General features: G+C 43.3%; 1 protein-coding gene across 1 annotated transcript; it reads right to left on the bottom strand.

Moving 5' to 3' along the window:
• Positions 1–225: 225 nt before the first annotated feature.
• On the bottom strand, positions 226–19,218 carry FIGLA (folliculogenesis specific bHLH transcription factor). Its single transcript, XM_082744038.1, has 5 exons — positions 19,008–19,218; positions 14,788–14,940; positions 13,029–13,182; positions 541–575; positions 226–296 (listed from the first exon to the last, which is right to left on the bottom strand). Exons 1-4 carry the CDS (start codon positions 19,212–19,214, stop codon positions 571–573), a joined length of 519 nt encoding a protein of 172 aa, XP_082600164.1. The 5' UTR covers positions 19,215–19,218; the 3' UTR covers positions 226–296; positions 541–570.
• Positions 19,219–19,680: the final 462 nt, after the last annotated feature.

The raw sequence follows: 19,680 nt of genomic DNA, 5'->3' as shown, positions 1-19,680 counted from the left end.
GATGAAAACAGACAGAAAGATATTAGATGTAAGTCCTAAAAAGAGGAGAATGGAAGCTGCATAGGGCTGAAGGATAAGCATGAAGGCTGAACACTCTGAGATCTATTTTTTTAAAGCATGAGATTAAGGAAAAAGAGTTGAGTAAGTATGTGACAAGTTAGGGCATTTAAAAGGTAATTGTTAAACTTTGAATTATCACAATTTTTTTTAAGAGACTTCAACTTTCAAGACTGCATTTATTTGTCTCTAGAAGGTAGCCCTGGGCTGGCCTTTTCACTTTTCATATTTGGGGGAGCCTGTAACAAAGAAGAGAGTCCCTTATAAATGGCTAAACAATAAAAACAGACAGTACCAAAAGAACTATGTAAGAAATGTTTCATTAGTAACCAAAACTGTTTAAATTGAAAGATATCGGTTTTTACCTATGAAAATTCTATCATATTAATAAATCCCACTGTTAGCAAGGATATAGTGAAATTGGCCCTAAAAGCTGGTGGTATTATAAATGGCCTCATGCATCAAGTCATAGATTGTACCTACCTGTGACTCAGGACTTCCACTTCTATGAATCTATCCTAAAAAAGAGAAAAGAAAAGGAAAAGGAAAGGAAGAAATAGGTAAACACATCAGGCTATTTGCCATGTTTATGAAAACAAAATACTGAACACAACTTAAGTGTCCAAAAATTAGAAAACCATTCCATTTAATGGACCATTAAAACTTATAATAAAGACTACATGTTAATGATAGAATAAGAAGAAACAGAACACACACTGGTATATAAATGTGATAATTTCTTAATTCAGTTGTATAAGAAATAAATTTAGAAGCCTTTTAGTATATTTCCATTAGTGGTTTTACTAAGATGGTAAGATCATTTTGGGTCTTAGTATTCTGAAATCTCAATTTGAAGAAAAAAAAAAAAACATGATGAAAAACAAAGCCACTCCAATCAATCACTGTAGATAATAAAGCACTGTAGTCATGTGTTTAATTCAGTTTATAAAAACACATTTACCTACTTCCTAGTCCAGGCTCCTCTATATTTCAAGGGTGAGTTTTGTTAGAATGAAAGGCAGTAAAGAGTTTAACACTATTACCTACATGCCCTGATTCCATCCTTTACCGACCCAGTGGATACTGGGCAAGTTCCTTAACTTCTGTTTTCTAGTTTCCTGATGGGTAAAATGGATATAATTATACAGCGCAGGATGGTCATGCAAATTAAATAAGTTAGTATATATACACCACCCGGAAACATGCCTAGCACAAAATAAGTATCAACAACTTTTCTGATCTTGATCAAGTCCTTCCACCATATACATGATTAAGCTAACACTGAGTTCCAGTTTAGCTTTAAAAGTTTCATTTTTAGGGACGCCTGGGTGGCTCAGTTGGTTGGGCGGCTGCCTTCCACTCAGGTCATGATCCCAGCATCCTGGGATAGAGTCCCACATCAGGCTCCTTGCTCGGCGGGGAGCCTGCTTCTCCCTCTGTCTCTGCTGCCACTCTGCCTGCCTGTGCTCTCTCTCTCTCTGGCAAATAAATAAAATCTTAAAAAAAAAAAAAAAAGTTTCATTTTTAAAAAATTTTCACATATCCAGAGTATGTTAAACCTAAGAGACAAATTCAGGTATTGCTGGGTTTACCCGAGGAGGTAAAGGTTAATTTGATCCTATAGTCTAGAGTCTAGTGTATTACAGATTATTGTCTTAGTTTGGTTTTAAGTATTTGCCAGAAAATTCCAGAAATGTAATACTGAATAATCAGATAATGAAAACTTGCTGGAGATTATTGATGTTGCTTTAGTCTCACAGTTCATTAAAAAACAACAACAACAACAAAAAAAAACCTGTTGGCCTCATCTGAATAGTTGAGGGTCCAGGAAGAAGGTGGTCTGAGAAACAGACTCAGCTTGCTACTCACCCACTCTGATAAGGTGGGCATGCTGCTGTTGTTGGTTGTATAGCTGCATGGCTTGGCATATCATCCAATGTACCTTACTGTCCACCCACTGAGCCAAGGCTTGGGTGTGGGGGTAGGGAGAGAGGTAGATAGATACCAACCAGAAGCCCTCACTTACTTAGCTTCAGAATTCAGTTCCCAGCAATAGTAGTCTGAAAAGCAAGGCTCTCATTTGAGAGAAGCTGACTTTGTTGAAAGGGAGAAAAAACACATGGGTTCTGGCAAGCCAGACCTCAGATGGCAACTCAGGTGGTCACAAAGCAGGGAGGAGGCAAGATATGATGTGAGGAAGAATTCCTACAACCAAAAATGGAGATGAAAGTTGAAACAGCAGGAAGTAGTTACTCAGAGGGGATAGAAATAGTTTGTAGAAGCTGCTTGATCCTTGGGAAGGGGTTCTACACCATGCCATCCCAGGCCTTGACCCAGAGATGGGGAAGAATTACCTAAGGGGACAGAAAGGTAAAGAAGAATCTGAGGAAAGCAAGGATTCATACCCACTTTGTGGGGTATAGCCTCTCACGGAAGTTTAGAGACCACATGCCTGAGGGACATCATCAAGTATGTACCTGAGGGCAGCTGCATAGCCCATCTGGGAGTGGAGAAGTCAGGTGGACCAGAAGATGCCTGGGTTCTAAATGGCAAAAGTCCAGCAAGCCTGGCCTAAGAGAAGAGAAGCCACAATGGGATCAAGGACATCCACAGCAGACATCAGCTCAACAAGACCGGGGGCCCAAGGACTAGTTGGGGAGGTACACATGAGCATTCCCATGCCAGCCTCCATAGTACATACTCCCTTTGCTGTACCTAAAGGAGGATGAGAGGATCTCCTGGGAGAGCTAGCATAAGAGGCAAAAAAGCCCCATGGGGATTCTGAACATTAAACAGATACAGTATTTACTCAAAGAAGTACTTACCCTTAATGGGGTAAACCAGTCTTGCCACCATCTGTGTCAGAGGGTCTTACTGGGTTCTCAAAAGTAGAATTCAATGGAGAAAGTTACATTTCTTCCCATCTAAATTGTGCTCATAATTGTCAATCCTGTTTTGAAGTGTGAGATTAGAACCAACATTGTGACCATAGCCTTGCCATCTCACATCTATAGGGACAGCTGCACAGATGATCTTCCAGCAAATAAGCTCCTTTATTATGAGCAGGGCTTTGGCCACCAAGTCCCACATGGTCTGTCTCTTCCCTTGGGGACCAGCTCCAAATTGTATGATGCAGGAAAACTTTTCACCTCAGAACACCTCAATGAGGCAGGTGCCCCAGGCCAATCTTCCACACTGGTGTTGCTAGAACAATATATTCTTGGGAACCAAAGTCTTCCAAAGAGGAGAAGAGGTCCCCAAAATAATCAAGTTGTATTTATAGACCCTACGCTCCCATTGAAAGATCTACTTTTAACACTGTGTCTTTGGAATCCATTTTATTGCTAATCCAGTGCAATGGGATAACCCGGAGATTAGAACAAGCAGAGAAGGTGGAGGGTTGGAGGACGCAGTGAATTCCCTCAGGGGCTAGCTTATGTGGTCCCAGTATTCAATGCCTCTCTGCTAACCCAAAGAGCAGTCTGTCTCAAGGGAGGTCAGTAGGGCATCAGAGAAGTCCTGCCTCTATCTTTGAGAGACCCTTCCACTCAACTCTTGCCGTCTCCTCTGTATCTATGTGGGACCAACAAGATAGGCCTTTTATAAAATTCATATAAATATTCCCTCTGGAAGTCCACTAGAATTGATTAAGACTTACTTCAATTAATTTAACCACCAGGCCCATCATAGGTCAGAGAGACAGAAATGATTAGCTTTCTCAAATTATGTTCAGCTCACTGCCAGAGTTAGGAGCACACACCAGGTAGAGATCTTGTCAAACACACTGAACTTCACACACGTACACTAAACCCACTTTCGTGATTGATTTAATTTTTCTAACAGAAGATTGAGAGTTACAACGAAGGAAATCCCCCACTTATTTTCATCAAAGAAACTCATTTTCCCGCTAATATTTTCTTTTCATGCTGATCACATGGGGGTCTCAAGAGTCTGCCTCAGGTGCTGCTTAGATCTCTTCCTGAATAGCTGCAGCCCATGGCACCCTCCATTGGAGATGGCATTGCTCCGAGGTTAGATGGATCCTGTCTTGTATGCTCCAGGTCTCACCTTTCCCAAATTCCAGGGAGGACAACCAGCATCCATATCATCAAGGCACCACTCCCTAAACCCCCAAAGTTTAGAGGACACAGTAGCATCCTGAGCCAACACAACCACTAGTGCAGACTCATGCTGAGTCCCAGAACTCTTGGTCCAGGGCAGCAAAGTTTAATGCCTAAATTGGTAATGCAAGAAGGAATGGTGGGGCTGACAACCAGAGGACACCCACCCCATCAAAGGGAAGTCTGAGTTTTTAAAATACTCTGCTTACTAAGCCCATGAATATGCCCCACGGACCATCAGCAAACACTGGGATGGACAGATTTGTTCCCAGGGAGAACTCTAGACCACCACACTGAGGTGGGATATTTTGCTATCGCATACAGCCAGGATCTGGGGAAATGTGAGCTGGAAGGCAGGAGATCGATGCTTCAGGGCCTTCCCAGGGTGCTAATGAATTCATCCCAGCTGGCTAGACCATCTCACTTCAGAACTTAAAATGCTAGTAGAAGAAGTGTCCCCAGTGATTAATTTCACACACAGATTACCACAACCTGCAGATGGGGTCATGGAAATCTACCACCCCTAGAGGCCTCCTTCTCTCAGAAACCCTTCCAAGGCATATTTCCAGAACAGGCCAAAATTTAGAAGTATGAGATGATAGCACATCCAGGCCCTATAACAGGCACTTATGCTTGTCCACATACTCTTTTCCAAAGTCCCTCTGACCCCAGCACAATTGGTATCTCACTCCACAACACTGAGGATGGTCTTTGTCCAGGGACGTACCTCTATAGGATCACAGCCTTCTCTGAACAAAATTCAGAGCCTTGTAGGATATGAAATGCCCAAGCCATAAACACAGGTGTCAAATGTTATAAACAATAGTGAACATCTGTCACCCAGCAAAATCCCAAAACAACAAAATCCTACACCTTAAAAGTCCAATTCTGAATGATTCTTGTCAGGACCTGGACATTGATCCCCATCCCTACCAATGCCAGATGCCCATGGCTTCACACAGCTCATGACCCTCTCCATTTGCACACATTACTTGCTGATTCAGTCCCCAAGTGAACCTGCTCTGGCCCCAAGAGTTAATCTCCATGCCTGCCATCAGCAGATTCTTATGTACTTCATTTGGGATTTTTGCCTCTCAGGAATGTTGTTGATCTTGCACAGCCTGTTCTGACTCCATCCTCAAATCCCCAACAATGCCCATCTCTGCCAGCTCTAGGATTCCACTCCTCAGTTCCTCTCCAAGGGCAGGAAGAAGAGTGCCATGCCTGAAAACTGAATCTGGAGGGGGCTTGCCTCCCAGATCCTAAGCTCCTTTGTATATAGCAATTCAGTCCAACAAGTCACATCAGCAATATCCAGGTTTCCAGTTAGGGTATCTGGCCAGGACCCTGAAACCCTATATTGTCACCTCTTCAGGTAAACTGCACTGCACCATTATGAGAATTGTTTGGCAAACAAAGACTGGGCTGAGCTTTGTTTCCCTGGCCCCTCTCACTCCATCCCGGTTCTTGATTGTAAAATGCAAGCTTTTATAAAGTTATTAAAAGTTATTTTGAATAATTGCTCAAGCCAGGGGCGCCTGGGTGGATCAGTGGGTTAAAGCCTCTGCCTTCGGCTCAGGTCATGATCTCAGGGTTCTGGGATTGAGTCCCACATCAGGCTCTCTGCTCTGCGGGGGGCCTGCTTCCCTTTCCTCTCTCTCTGCCTGCCTCTCTGCCTGCTTGTGATCTCTGTCTGTCAAATAAATAAATAAAATCTTAAAAAAAAAATTTATCAAGCCACATTCCCATAAGTAAATCTATTAACAGATTAACAAGTAAATCTATTAATAGATTTACTCAGAAGTAAATCTATTAACAAGGAGAAAACTAACCAGAAAGATAGTCACACAGTAGCACTTCAAAGAGAAAAAAAAAAAAAATCACCTCCCCCTTCCCATCCTGAACAATTCAGTCCTAATGCTATCAGCTCACAGTAAGGTAGGGGGATTCACGGTGGCCCTGAGTGAAGTTCTGGAGGCTGGGCAGGGTGAGGATGGCATCCACACATGGAGATGACCATGTCAGAGGATGTCAGAGACCAAGCAGATAAGGGAAGTGGCTACACAGTGGGGTGGCCCAGTGCAAAGTGGCAAAGTCCAACCAGCAGGAGAGGGGCTTTGGAGGGGTGACCTGGCATGGAGTCAGACCCAAGCCAAGTAAGAAGGGTGCTCAGGCAGAGTGGCAGGGTAGCATGGGGAGAAGACACCCGCGCCAAATCCAGCAGTCAGGCATGTGTGTAGGTGACCTCACGTGGTGAGCGAGTCCCAGCAGAATGAGGTGACGTCCACATATGCAGTGAAGGATGGCCTGAGTAGAATGTCAGAGCCAGGGAGAGGGTTCTTATGGCCAGGCAGCTTGTCATGGGTACTGTTATGGGCTGAATTATGTCCCCTCACAATTCATATGTTGAGGTCCTAACCCCCATATCTTAGAATGTAACTGTATTTGGAGATAGGGCCTTAAAAGGGGTAATTAAGTTAAAACAAAGGGTGTGGGAGTTGGACGGAGATGGGCTAAATGGGTGATGAGTATTAAAGAGGCCACTTGGGATGAGTACTGGGTGTTGTATGAACGTGAAGAATCACGGCATTCTCTTCCAGAAACGAAATCACACTAGATGTAAACTAAAATTTAAATTAAAAAAATATATATATATAATGAAGGGTGGGCACCAATCTAGTATGACCAGTGTCCTTATAAAATTGGGGCCACACACATGCAGAGGAAAGGACATTTGCAAGCCAAGGAGATGGGTCTCAGGAGAAACCAAATTTGCCAATGTCCTGATCTTAGTTTTCCAACCCCCAGAACCATGAGAAATACATTTCTGTTGTTTAAACCACTTAATCTGTGTCTTTTGTTAGGGCAGCCCTGGTAATACAGGTGATAAAGCCCAAAAGGGGTGAAGAGAAGAGTCCTCACAGGGGAGACAGCACAGAGAGGAGAAGTGAGTTACACATGCGGTATCCTTGTTGAAAGATTCATTCCAAGGCTCAGGGTGGGAAAGTATATGTTGTCCAAGCTCAGAACATCTTCTGCCAGAAAGGAAGTGATCAAAAAAGTGACTGGTCTAATAGAAAACCAGCCCATTTGAAGGGACTTTCACTGGCCACAATGAGGACAATTTGATTAACAAAATAGATCTTGAAATACTGTGATATTATGATGGTAATCTACTGAATTAAATGGAAAACTATGTGTCTACTGTATAAAATATAAATGAATACAGAAACAGCCAAAATGTTCTACAATTAAAAAAAAAAAAAAAGGGAGGGGGGTGTCTGGGTAGCTCAGTCAGTTAAGCATCCAGCTCTTGATTTCGTCTCAGATCATGATCTCAGGGCCATGAGGTCAAGCCCTGCATTAGCTCCGTGCTGGGCATGGAGCCTGCTTGGGGTTTTCTCTCTCCCTCTGCTTCTTTCCCTCTTTCCCTCTCTCTCCTTCTCTTTAAAAAAAAAAAATGTTCTACAGTAAGTAAATGGTTAAACTGTGGCACACCCATCCCATGGATTAATACTCAGCAATGAAGAGTAGAGTAGACTTTCAATACAACCACTGGGATGATTTAAAGGGCACTGTGCTAAGTAAAAAGGCCATATTCTAAAGACATATTGCATGATTACATATAGTATAGAACATTCCCCAAATGATAGAGAGATGGAGAATAGATTAGTGGTTGTCAGGAGGGTAGGAAGAGCGGAGACATGAGGGCAGTGGGCGGGTGGCAGGCAGGAGACTTTTACGGGGGTGGAATAGTACTAGATCTTCCCAGGAGTGGTGATTCTGCAAATCTACACATGTGATAAAATGACAGGAAAGTATACACACATAGTACCAATACCGATTTTCTTATTTTGATACTGTCCTATAGTTACAGAAGACGTAGATATTAAGGAAGACTATGTTAAGGATGCATGGGACTTCTCTGTACTATCTTTGTAACTTCCTGTGGATCTGTAATTATTTCAAAATAAAAATTTTCACAAATATAGAATGTTTGATGAAGAATAGGATATACAGATAGCTTCAAAACACCTTCACACAACACACAGATTACGAAGGAGAAAAGCTAAACTTTAAAGTAGAGAGGCCTGGCAGTCATCCCATTAAGCAAATGATTGAAGTGAATATCCTTAGTAATAGAACAAATCAAAATGTACCCCATCCAATAGGAAGCAATGAGTAGAAAACAGCATCACTTCTGTGATATTTCTGCCAAAGATTCATGTCTGAATCTAACTCAGGAGGAAGTAGACAAACCCAAATCCAACATTCTACAAAACAACTGGCCTATAATATTCAAATGTGTCAAGGTCACAAAAGTCATGGAAAGACCAATAAAGTGTTCCAGACAGCTAGAGGCTAAAAACATATGACAGCTAAATGCAACTCATGATTCTCAGCTGGTACTTCTGCTAGAAAAGACTTTCAGACTGTTGGCGAAAACCTGAATTGAGCCTGAGGATTTTGTGGCAGTAATATCACAACATTGACTTCCTGATTTTGACAGCTACACTGTGGTCTACAAGAGAATGTCCCCATTTATAGAAAATGCACACTAATTGGGGGTGATGGGGTATCAAGCTGGCAACTTACTCTCAAATGGGTCAGGAAAAAAGTTATTTGTTCTCTACCTGCAACCCTTCTGTAAGTTGTTTCAGAATAAATGCCTTTATGTTAACAATAAATGATTTAAATGTCAAAGAATGAGAAACTCTTCACAAAACTGGTGAAATCCTAGAACATTTCTGCAAAAAAAATGGCACTCTTTACTTTCAGGCTTGGGAAATCACACTTGGCAGAGGGTACATACATATCCAAAAAATCTCAGAAACAGGATTCTTTGTTCATTCTAAGAATTAGCACAGTCTTCAATTTAAACTGCATTAGCTAAAAGACTGAAATGTATGTACCTCCCTTTTTTAAAAGAAAGTTCTAGTTAGAACTTTTTTGTGTCTTACTAGAAAATGTTAGTCCCCAACTTTAAATCTACTTACTATAAATGGCCTATTTCCAGAATCAATAATCCTTAGAAGACACGGACATCCTGTACATCCTTGCTGCTGGTGATTTCAAGCATAAGCCTACTCTCTTCCCATTCAGGTTCTAGTCCCAGACCAAGCCCAAAAGGACTGGCAGAAAGGTGCAGCCAGGCAGCTCACCAGGAGAATGACATGGTAATACCTACCTGCTAAAAACCAGTGAGAATTAAATGCAAGTAAAAGTCTTGCCTTAATACATAGAACATATTGAAACTAACATTACTATTATTAACAGAGAGCACCTTCAAGGTTCAGCTCAGGTGATATCTTCATCCTTCATCCTCGTTCTCAGGCATTCCCTGTCAGCTCATGTAGTAGCCTTGGGGATTTTATTGCCTAAGGGTTGACTGGCAAGGGAAAGTTTGGCTTATAGGTCAAGTGGCCAAAATATGAAAATCTAAAACTGAACATGTACGGAAGTAGAATCCTGAGAAAAGAGTAATCAAGTCAGAAATCAACAAAACAAAGAGGCAACCCACAGAATGGGAAAAAGATATTTGCAAATGTCACTACAAAGGGCTGATATCCAAGATCTATAAAGAACTTCTCAAACTCGACACCCAAAAAACAAATAATCAAGTCAAAAAATAGGCAGAAGACATGAGCAGACACTTCTCCAAAGAAGACACACAAATGGCTAACAGACACATGAAAAAGTGTTCATCATCATTAGCCATCAGGGAATTTCATTTCAAAACCACAATGAGATACCACCTTATGCCAGTTAGAATGGCAAAAATCAACAAGACAAGAAACAAATATTGGAGAAACTGTGGAGAAAGGAGAAACCCTCTTACACTGTTGGTGGGAATGCATGTTGGTGCAGCCACTTTGGAAAAGAGTTTGGAGATTCCTCAAAAAAATTAAAAATAGAGCTACCCTCTGACCCAGCAATTGTACTACTGGGTATTTGCCCCAAAGATACAGATGCAGTTAAAAGAAGGGTCATATGCACCCTCAATGTTCATAGCATCAATATCCACAATAGCCAAACTGTGGAAGGAGCCAAGATGCCCTTCAACAGATTAATGGATAAAGAAGATGTGGTCCAAATGGAATATTACTCAGCCATCAGAAAGGATGAATACCCAAATTTTGCATCAACATGCATGGGACTGGAGGAGATTATGCTGAGTGAAATAAGTCAAAGAGGGGCGCCTGGGTGGCTCAGTGGGTTAAGCCTCTGCCTTTGGCTCAGGTCATGATCCCAGGGTCCTGGGATTGAGCTCCTCATCAGGCTCTCTGCTCAGCAGGGAGCCTGCTTCCCCCTCTCTCTCTGCCTGCTTCTCTGCCTACTTGTGATCTCTGTCTGTCAGATAAATAAATAAAATATTTTTAAAAAAGAAAGAAGTCAAAGAGAGAAAGTCAATTATCATATGGTTTCACTTATTTGTGGAACATAAGGAATAGCATGGAGGAATTAAAAGAAGAGGAAAATGAAGGGGGAGAAATCAGTGTGGGAAACAAACCATGAAAGACTATGGACTCTGGGAAACAAACTGAGGGTTTTAGAAGGGAGTGGGGTGGGGATGGGTGAGCCTGGGTTCACCATGGGTGAAGCCATGGGTGATGGCTATTAAGAAGGACACGGATTGCATGGAGCACTGGGTATTATACACACACAATGAATCATAGAGCACTTCATCAAAAACTAATGAGGTACTGTATGGTGACTAACATAATAAAAAAATAACTATTAAACCAAAACGGTCTAATTTTTAAAACTCATTTATTTTTGGTTTGTAAATTTAGGGATTCCTTATATGTGAGACCCTAAAATTGTGAAAATATTTTTAAAACGAAGTATGAAATTTGATAGTATGCATATTTGACTTAAGATCAGACAAAAGTAATTTTGGTTTAGGTCTATGTAATAAATCAGCCCCTTTTTTTCTGGTATTCTGGTATAATTCATGTGAATCACAATCCTGTTTAGTAACTTGGTTTTGTTTTTTACTCTGGTTTGAATACTATAGTTTAATGATATCTTCAAATTTTATTTTGTTACCACAAAAATGTTTTGAATAAGAGATATAAATTAAAAATTATAAATAATGCAAAAAAAAAAAAGAAAGAAAGAAAGAAAAAGAAATGGCAATCAAGGCCAGCCAATCACAAGGAAGCCTGTAAGACCTCAAACCAGAATAGAGCATTATTAAGGGCCAAGTGGATAAACTCAGAGCACAGACAGAGCTAGGATGCCTGTGGCTTATTGTTGATTGTTCACCAATCAATATTGATTACCCATGATGAGCCAAGCAGATTGAATAACATATGTCCAAGTGAACACTGAGAGGCCAAACAGTGCACTAGACACCTCACTGACAGGATTCCATTTAAGCCTCACAATTTCCTGATGGACAAGGTAGGTACAATTATCATTTCTATTCCACAGATGGAAAAGCTGAGGATTAGAGATGCAGTAGCTCACTCAAGGATGCACAACTAACAAGGCTTAAAACCAGCATTTGAACCCCCATGTTTGGTCTCTAGAACCTGCATTTGGCTGCTGTTTGAAACTGCCTCCCACCACCAACCGTCACTTGTGACTCCACAGCTCCCGTTGTCCTGTACATCGCACTATGCAGCTTACTTATCACAGTATGCTTGGCTCCAGTTCCTACAAGCCGTTTTTTCTATAGCAGATGTGCTGGAGAATGGACCAAGGGGTCTCGTCAGAGTGACAGTGAGACACAGCAAGGGCCAACTTTGTGGACTTGGAGAGGCAGGCTGAGCCTTGTATCTAGCAGCTTTATTAGTGTGGCAAAGAAACAAGAGCTATTATAATAAACTCTTGTTTGTACTTAGAAAATGCACCTTCCTACAGGAAACAATTGAGGGTTGCTGGAGGGGAGGGGGTCAGGGCATGGGATAACTGAGTGATGGGCATGAAGGAGGGCATGGGATGGAAGGAGAACTGAGTGTTATATGCAACTGATGAATTGCTGAACTCTACCCCTGAAACTAATAAACTATATGTTAATTAATTGAATTTAAATTTAAAAAAAAAGAAAATGCTGCCTTCCCACAAGGTAACCAAAAAATATGTGTGCATGCATGTGCCCACATGTGCATGGGTATGTGGGGTCGCCATGGATCTTTATCTATGGCAAGCCACTTCTTTTTCTGGAGACCTCAGTTAGAAAAACTTTAAGATTTTATTTATTTATTTGTCAGAAGGGGGAGAGAGAGAACAAGCAGGCAGAGAGGCAGGCAGAGGCAGAGAAAGAGAAGCAGGCTCCCCACTGAGAAAGAAGCCCCACATGGGACTCGAACCCAGGACCCTGGGATTATGACTTGAGCCGAAGGCAGTGGCTTAACCGACTGAGCCACCCAGATGTCCCTAGAAAACTTTTGATGAATTAATTAGGGTCATAAAAAAGTAAATTTATGTCTGTACTGGATAACTCTTCAGGGGCTGCCTTCTCCTTGAGTTGCTTACCAATTAACTGAAAACATAATAATAGATTTTCCAAGTGTGTAAACCTGGCGATTCACAGACCTGTACCCCTGGGGATAAAAATATATGTTTATAAAAAATTAAAAATTAAAAAAAATGCAAAAAAAAAAATAATAATAGATTTTCCAAACTAGCAAACTCCACTTTTCCCACCTAGGTACTTTCACAAAATGATCTTATTTCAAGTATCTTTTAGCCTGGAAAATTCCATACACCTCAAGGAAAATATTTTGGGTTTTTTGACATCAATGTAGCTATTTAAGAAGAAACACTTTACCAGACTCCTGGTTGGGGAGAGAACTCCAGTCATAGACATCGCACTCTGGCAACAAGTATATGCTGACTCACCACTGCCACCATCTGCCCAGGGCCTTTTCTCCTCATTCTTCAAGCCCACACTACAGCTGGCATGCTGGGTGATGTTTCTGGATAGGTCTCCAGCCAAGGATATAGGTGCCTCAGAAGGATTGTTCCTATAGTTCTGGCAATCCGGATTTTGTCTCTAGAAATCATATTTATTTGTCAAACAGTATAATAGTACAGTCATATTTTGAAGATCTAAGTCAATATATTTTAAAATTTTAATCAATGTATTTTCATTTAAGTGATAAGGGCAATCTTAAGTTATTATGGATGAAAAGAAAAGAAAACTCAGTAGACTGTATTTGTTTTTTTCTACAACCTTAAAATGTTGTGCAATTGGCAACTGCATTAAAAAGATTATCCCTTGGAACGGATCCTGTAGTTTATAATAAATGCAGCACAAAGCACTTCTGTCACCCATACAAGGAAAAACTAAAGCAGCCACCTGCCTGTGTGCAAACACTGTGGTCAGGCCCCAGCACAAGCATCCAATTGGCTAACAGGATAATCCATTCCCACCATTGCAGAATGTATCCCCTCAGAAGTCACCCTTGCAGGATAAGTGGACAAGGAAAAAAGGTTGAAAGTATCATTCTATACCTGACCACTCCTGCCTTAAGTTTCTAGAATAATTATGTTTCTCTACTCTCTAGTTATCTGTCCTTCTCTTCTATCCCCAAACACAATCACATCGCTACATAGAAGAGACTTCCACTAATCTAACCATTTCTTCCCTCCTTTTGATCCTTCGTTTCTGTCTCAGATCTCCAGGTTTAATGGACTTGAAATTTGCCATTGTGCTTTGCCTGGACTTCACTAACCTACACTCAACCCCCTATAAGCAGAATTCCACCCCATACTATTCCACGTCTCACGTGCTGGGCCTCTCTGTAGCTTCTGCCCTACTTTCTACACTTAGATTCCCAAGATTCTCCCCTGCTTGACCTTAGGTTCTATCTTTCCTCTCCACCTTCCTGCTACCTTCTCCTGTCTGATTCTCCTCCTCCATCTTGTCAGTGGTGTCCCTGAGGGCTCATTTCTAAGGTCTTTCTCTCTTTGTGTCTTCCCTCCTTTGATGACTGATCCACTTACAGGTCTTCAAGGCTTGCCTGACCATACATCCAGCCCATATAACTAGCCCACAGCTTCCATCGCCTAATGGACCTTTCTGAGCTCTGCACCCCAATAATGGTGGTGACAACTATGTGCTTCACGGTTTGCAAAGCAGGTTCAATTATTTCATTCTACCAAATGGTTGCAAATCCCATGAGACTGGCATAACAACCACTGCTGAGCATTCCACCAGAGTTGTCTCTCAGGGAGGGCCTCTCCAAGAGAAATGCCTCTTCCTTTCTGAGTCCAGTTCAGTGGAAAACCACCACTACAGAGTGAGTTTATGGAAGCCTCCTCTCCATCCCTAGCTATCAATGTTGTATTAAATTAAAGATTTATGGCAAGCTGCTTCTTTTTCTGGAGACCTCAGATGCCCTGAACAGTGACAGGAGGTAAGTATAGACCTCAACCAGGAACTTGGCTCCAAAGCTCACACAGATCTGGATTCAAACCACAGTCCTGACATTTCTTAGCTATGTGGCCTTTCCCTGTATTTTGGTTTCCTCCTCTATAAAACATGGATCATAATTAATTCCCAGAATTGTTATAAACGATTGAAACATATAAACTGCCTGGCAATGGAAAGGGCTCAATAAATGGTAGCTACTGCTCTTAATTCTCAAGGCTTTACCTCAGAGTCTTTGGCTGCTTCCAAAACATCACTGAGAACTTGTATGTACTCGGTTGCACCTTTAAGGATATCAACTTTGCTAGGCTTCCTGCTTTGGGGAAGAAATGGCACAAGTGCCTTCAGTTTGGCAAAACCACGGTTGAGATTTTTTATCTGGAAAACAAACAAACAAACAAAAGCAAAGTGACATACAGAGAAGCTAACTTGTACAGCTATCCCCTACCCCAAAACCAAGAAGAGGGCTGTGTGGGCTTGTTTGCACATCTCTTGTCTGGGTGGTGAACCAAAGCAGGCACATGCCAGAATCACCACTCCACCAGCAGTGCCATTGCTGGCAATCAAGGAAGGGCTGGTGTAAACTCAGCACTCTGGGTGAATGGGCTGGAAGGGAAGGGGGTTGGTATTCCTGCTGAACCCCTCCTCTTCCTCCTATAGCATACCCACTGCAATGTTCAGGCAGTGGGGAAATGGCTAGAACTCGAAGTCAAAACATCAGGATTTGAAACCCAGCTCCCCTATGTACTACCTTATAAGAATGCAGGATACTTCGTATCACCAAGCTATGGTTTACTGCAAAGTGGAAAATACCCACGTTGTAAGCTTTTTTGTGGTGATTAATATAATCACGCATAAGACACTTCTTCCTGACCTGGCCCAAAGAAAGTCCTAAGTGGTACTGATAATGAATAAAATGTGCAAATCTTGGTCTACTCAAGCACCATGCCATCAACTCTTTAACCTCTTTCCCAGCCTAACAGAGTAAAGTGTTAGAGTCTAGAGAATCTGCATGTTGGCAAGATTTGAAAGGCGGAATAAGGTTTTTATCTTTATGTTTATAAGTCTCTAGGATCTAATCCTTCAGTTCTAAATGCTTGGAACACTGATGACCATCCCCCAAAGGGAACTGGCCTTGGAAAAACTGGCTTCCACTACACCATAAAGCCAATATATTCATATTGAGAGCCCTCTCCCACTCCAGATCAAAGTGAATAATGGACACAGTCATCCCATTTCAGCAGAATATAAAGACCAACAAAAGCATGAAAATGAGGGGCACCTGGGTTGCTCAGTGGGTTAAAGCCTCTGCCTTCAGCTCGGGTCATGATCCTAGAATCCTGGGATCGAGCCCCGCATCGGGCTTTCTGCTCTGCAGGGAGCCTGCTTCCCCCCCCATCTCTCTGCCTGCCTCTCTACAAACTTGTGATCTCTGTCAAATAAATAAAATCTTTTTTTAAAAAGTAAGAAAATTAAAAAAAAAAAAAAGAAAATGTGGAGCTTTGTTAAAATAACTACAAAACAGGGCGCCTGGGTGGCTCAGTGGGTTAAGCCGCTGCCTTCAGCTCAGGTCATGATCTCAGGGTCCTGGGATCGAACCCTGCATCGGGCTCTCTGCTCAGCAGGGAGCCTGCTTCCTCCTCTCTCTCTGCCTTCCTCTCTGCCTACTTGTGATCTCTCTCTGCCGAATAAATAAATAAAATCTTTTTAAAAAAAACCCTACAAAACAAAATAGAAATTAGGTATCATTTTTCATGTGCCAAGCTGATAATATTGTTAGTCATACCCAGCAATAGAGATGAGCAAAGGGAAGAGTTTTCTATCCCATAAGAAGGGATTAAAATTAGTAAAATTCTCTAGGAAGAAGCAGTTAGGCATCTGGTATCAAAAGTTGTGAGATTGTATACATCCTCTGTCCCAGTAATTTCATTACTAAAATTTTATTTGAGAGCAATTATCACACATGCACATAAAGACCAGGAAAACCTGCAAAAAGCATAAAGATTAGAGATGTATGGTCCATTTTATGACAGAGTATGCAGTAAAAAGCTGTTCTTTCAAAGAATTCTTAAGAATGAGGAAATGCCAAATCCAAACCACAATGAGATACTGCCTCACACGGGTCAGAATGGGTAAAATTAACAGGTCAGGAAACGACAGATACTGGTGAGGACAAGGAGAAGGGAATCCTCTTACACGGCTGGTAGGAATGCAAACTGGGGCAGTTACTCTGGAAAACAGTTTGGAGATTCCTCAAAAAGGTGAAAATGGAGCTACCCTATGACCCAACAATTGCACTACAAGGGATTTACCCCAAAGATACCAATGTAGTGGTCTGAAGGGGCACCTGCACCCCAGGGTTTATAACAGCAATGTCCACAATAGCCATTCTATAGAAAGACCTCAGATGTCCATCAAGAGATGAATAGATAAAGAAGATATGGTGTATATATACATACAATGGAATATTACTCAGTCATCAAATAAATGAAATATTGCCATTTGCAATGATGTGGGTGGAACCAGAGAGTATTATGCTAAGTGAAATAACTCAGAGAAAGACTATTATCACATGATTTCACTCATATGTGGAATTTAAGAAACAAAATGGAGGGGGTGCCTGAGTGGCTCAGCTGGTTAAGTTCTGCCTTCAGCTCAGGTAATGAAGTCCCATGTCAGGCTCTCTGCTTGGCCAGGAGTCTGTTTCTCTCTCTCCACTCATGCTCTCTGGCTCTCTTCTGTCTCACTCTCTCTCAAATAAATAACTTAAATATTTAAAAGAGAGAGAGAAAGAGACACAACAGGAGAATAGGGGAAGGGAGGGGAAAATGAAACAAGACAGAATCAGAGGGCAGAGAGGAGACAAACCATAAGAGACTCTTAATCATAGGAAACAAACGGGGTTGCTGGGGAACGGGGAGGGGGGGGATGGGGTGATGGACATTAAGGAATGCATGAGATATAATGAGCACTGGGTGTTCTATAAGACTGAAAAATCACTAAAGTCTACCTCTGAAACTAACAATACACTATATGTTAATTAGCTGAATTTAAAAAACAATAATCAGGAAATGCTTTTGATAACGTTGATTGAAAAAAATGGAAAACAATGTACCATCTCACAAATTTATAATTTATATATGTGCACACATAACTAGAAAAAAAAAGACTGGGAGGGTATATATACAAGAATGTTAGTTCATAGCAGTTATATCTGTGTTATGGGTGTTTCTGTTCCCCAGTCATTTTTCTAATCTTCAGGTGCATTAATTTTGTCCTTGTAAAGAAGAATGAAGGTCATTAGCTTTAAAATAGAGAATAAAACCAGGACGAATTCTCTGCAGAAAGCACTTGCTTCCTGGTGGGAAGGACCATATAAAATGCAAACTATTGGATCAGAATCTTGTTTGAGGCCACATTGTCACATCAGATCGCAGGGTTATTTTCGCAAGGGGGTCTAAAGCCAGGTGAAACCATGCTTTCCCACTCTTGGAGTTTCTCCAGCTTCCCTTGGTCTTCTACTCTCACTTGGTCCTCTCTCCTTCCGCCCTTTCCCACACTCCTAGCGGATTCACCAAGGGCTACACTTCCAAAGGGCCCGGGCATGCAGGAACGTCCCCAGCAGAGAACCTCCCCCTCAAGTCCCCAGCTTGAAGGCGCCCCTCGGTCCTCCCGTGCCCCGCCCCCGCCCCCTCTCTAGGACGCCTGGGCTGCCGTCAAACTCCAGGTTTGCAAAGAGCACAAGGGAGACCAGACTGGACACACCGGGGCCCCGGTTCCGTTAGAAACACTAAAAGCCACCAGTAGATGTCGCTCGGACTACGAGTCCCAGGACCGTTACCCCCTGTGATTCGCCGCGTCCCCGCCTGACGGGGAAATGAGGCACTGGCTGGAGTGGGAGGCCGCGGCACACCGGGGCACCGTGTTTCCTCACGCCAAGAAAGAGAAACGAATAACGTCCGCTGGGCCCGGTCATCCCACACTTGCTTCCAGACAGAGATGCGGAGGAGAGGGAAAGGGACCGTGGGAGCGCTTTGCGCCCCAAGCGCTCACCCAGCGCGAGCGGCTGGGAGAAGGAGGCGCAGCTCCCGGGCGCTAACCTTTTCGAAAGCACCTGCCAAGCGGAGACATTTTCGACGCCGTCACGGGCCTCGCGTGCCCCCGTCCCACCCCCGGACCCCCTGGCAGGCGGTTAGCAGGGGAGAGGGCCATCCCACCGTCAAAGAACGAGCGGCCGGCCGAGGGAGGAGGGTAACAAGGCCACTACCATCTCTCAAGCTAGAGACCCGAGCCGGGCCTCAGGAGGTTCGAGTAGCCTCCGAGGCCCGCGGGGGGGTCGTGAGTGGGTGCACCGGCTACTGGCCAGATGTTCGGCGGGGAGCAGCATGTCGTGGGGTGGCCGAGCCCGGGTGGCCTTGGGGACCCGCGCGGGGCAGGGCGCTCACCCTCTCGCGCTCCTTGGCGTTTGCCACGCGGCGCCGCTCCAGCACCAACTGGAGGTCCTCGGTCGAGGAGTAGCCTCCCGAGGGCAGCCGCTTGAGCCGGCAGACGGCGGCCAGCTGAGGCAGCGGCCCGAACTGCTCCCGCAGCAGGTCCTCCAGCACCTCAGCCGGCGGGACGCCCAGGAGAGCCGGCGCGGGCGCTGCGTCCATGGCGGAGGGCGGGAGCGCAGGGGGCCGCGCGGCCTTTCATCGCCCGCACCTGGGGCCTCACGAGGCACGGGGGCGGGGCCTGGACCACCTGTCGCTGTTCTCCTGCTTGCCTCGAGTTAGTCAGGTGGGGCTGTAGGGAAGACTAGCCCTTGGGGATCCGGGTTTTAGCAGCTCCGCGGGTGGTTTAGGTGAACATGGGATTCCTGACAACAACGGGTCCTCAAATTTGGCTGCACACCGGAATCACCTGGGGAATTGGGTTATTCTTAATCCGCCCACCTGGATACCCATCCCCAAAATTCCACTTTGGTCAATTCAGGTTGGGGACTGCGCTTCCGGATACATGTATACACATGTATGCAAATATATAAATGTACACGTATACATTTACTGGAAAAACTGATGGCTACACACAAAACTTTTAAAAGTTCATTGTGAAAAAAATAAAAGTTGCAAGAACAGTAAG

This window comes from Mustela nivalis, assembly GCF_964662115.1.
Source record: "Mustela nivalis genome assembly, chromosome: 8".
NCBI classification, from domain to species: domain Eukaryota; kingdom Metazoa; phylum Chordata; class Mammalia; order Carnivora; family Mustelidae; genus Mustela; species Mustela nivalis.
This window is presented reverse-complemented; position numbering and strand designations above follow the sequence as displayed.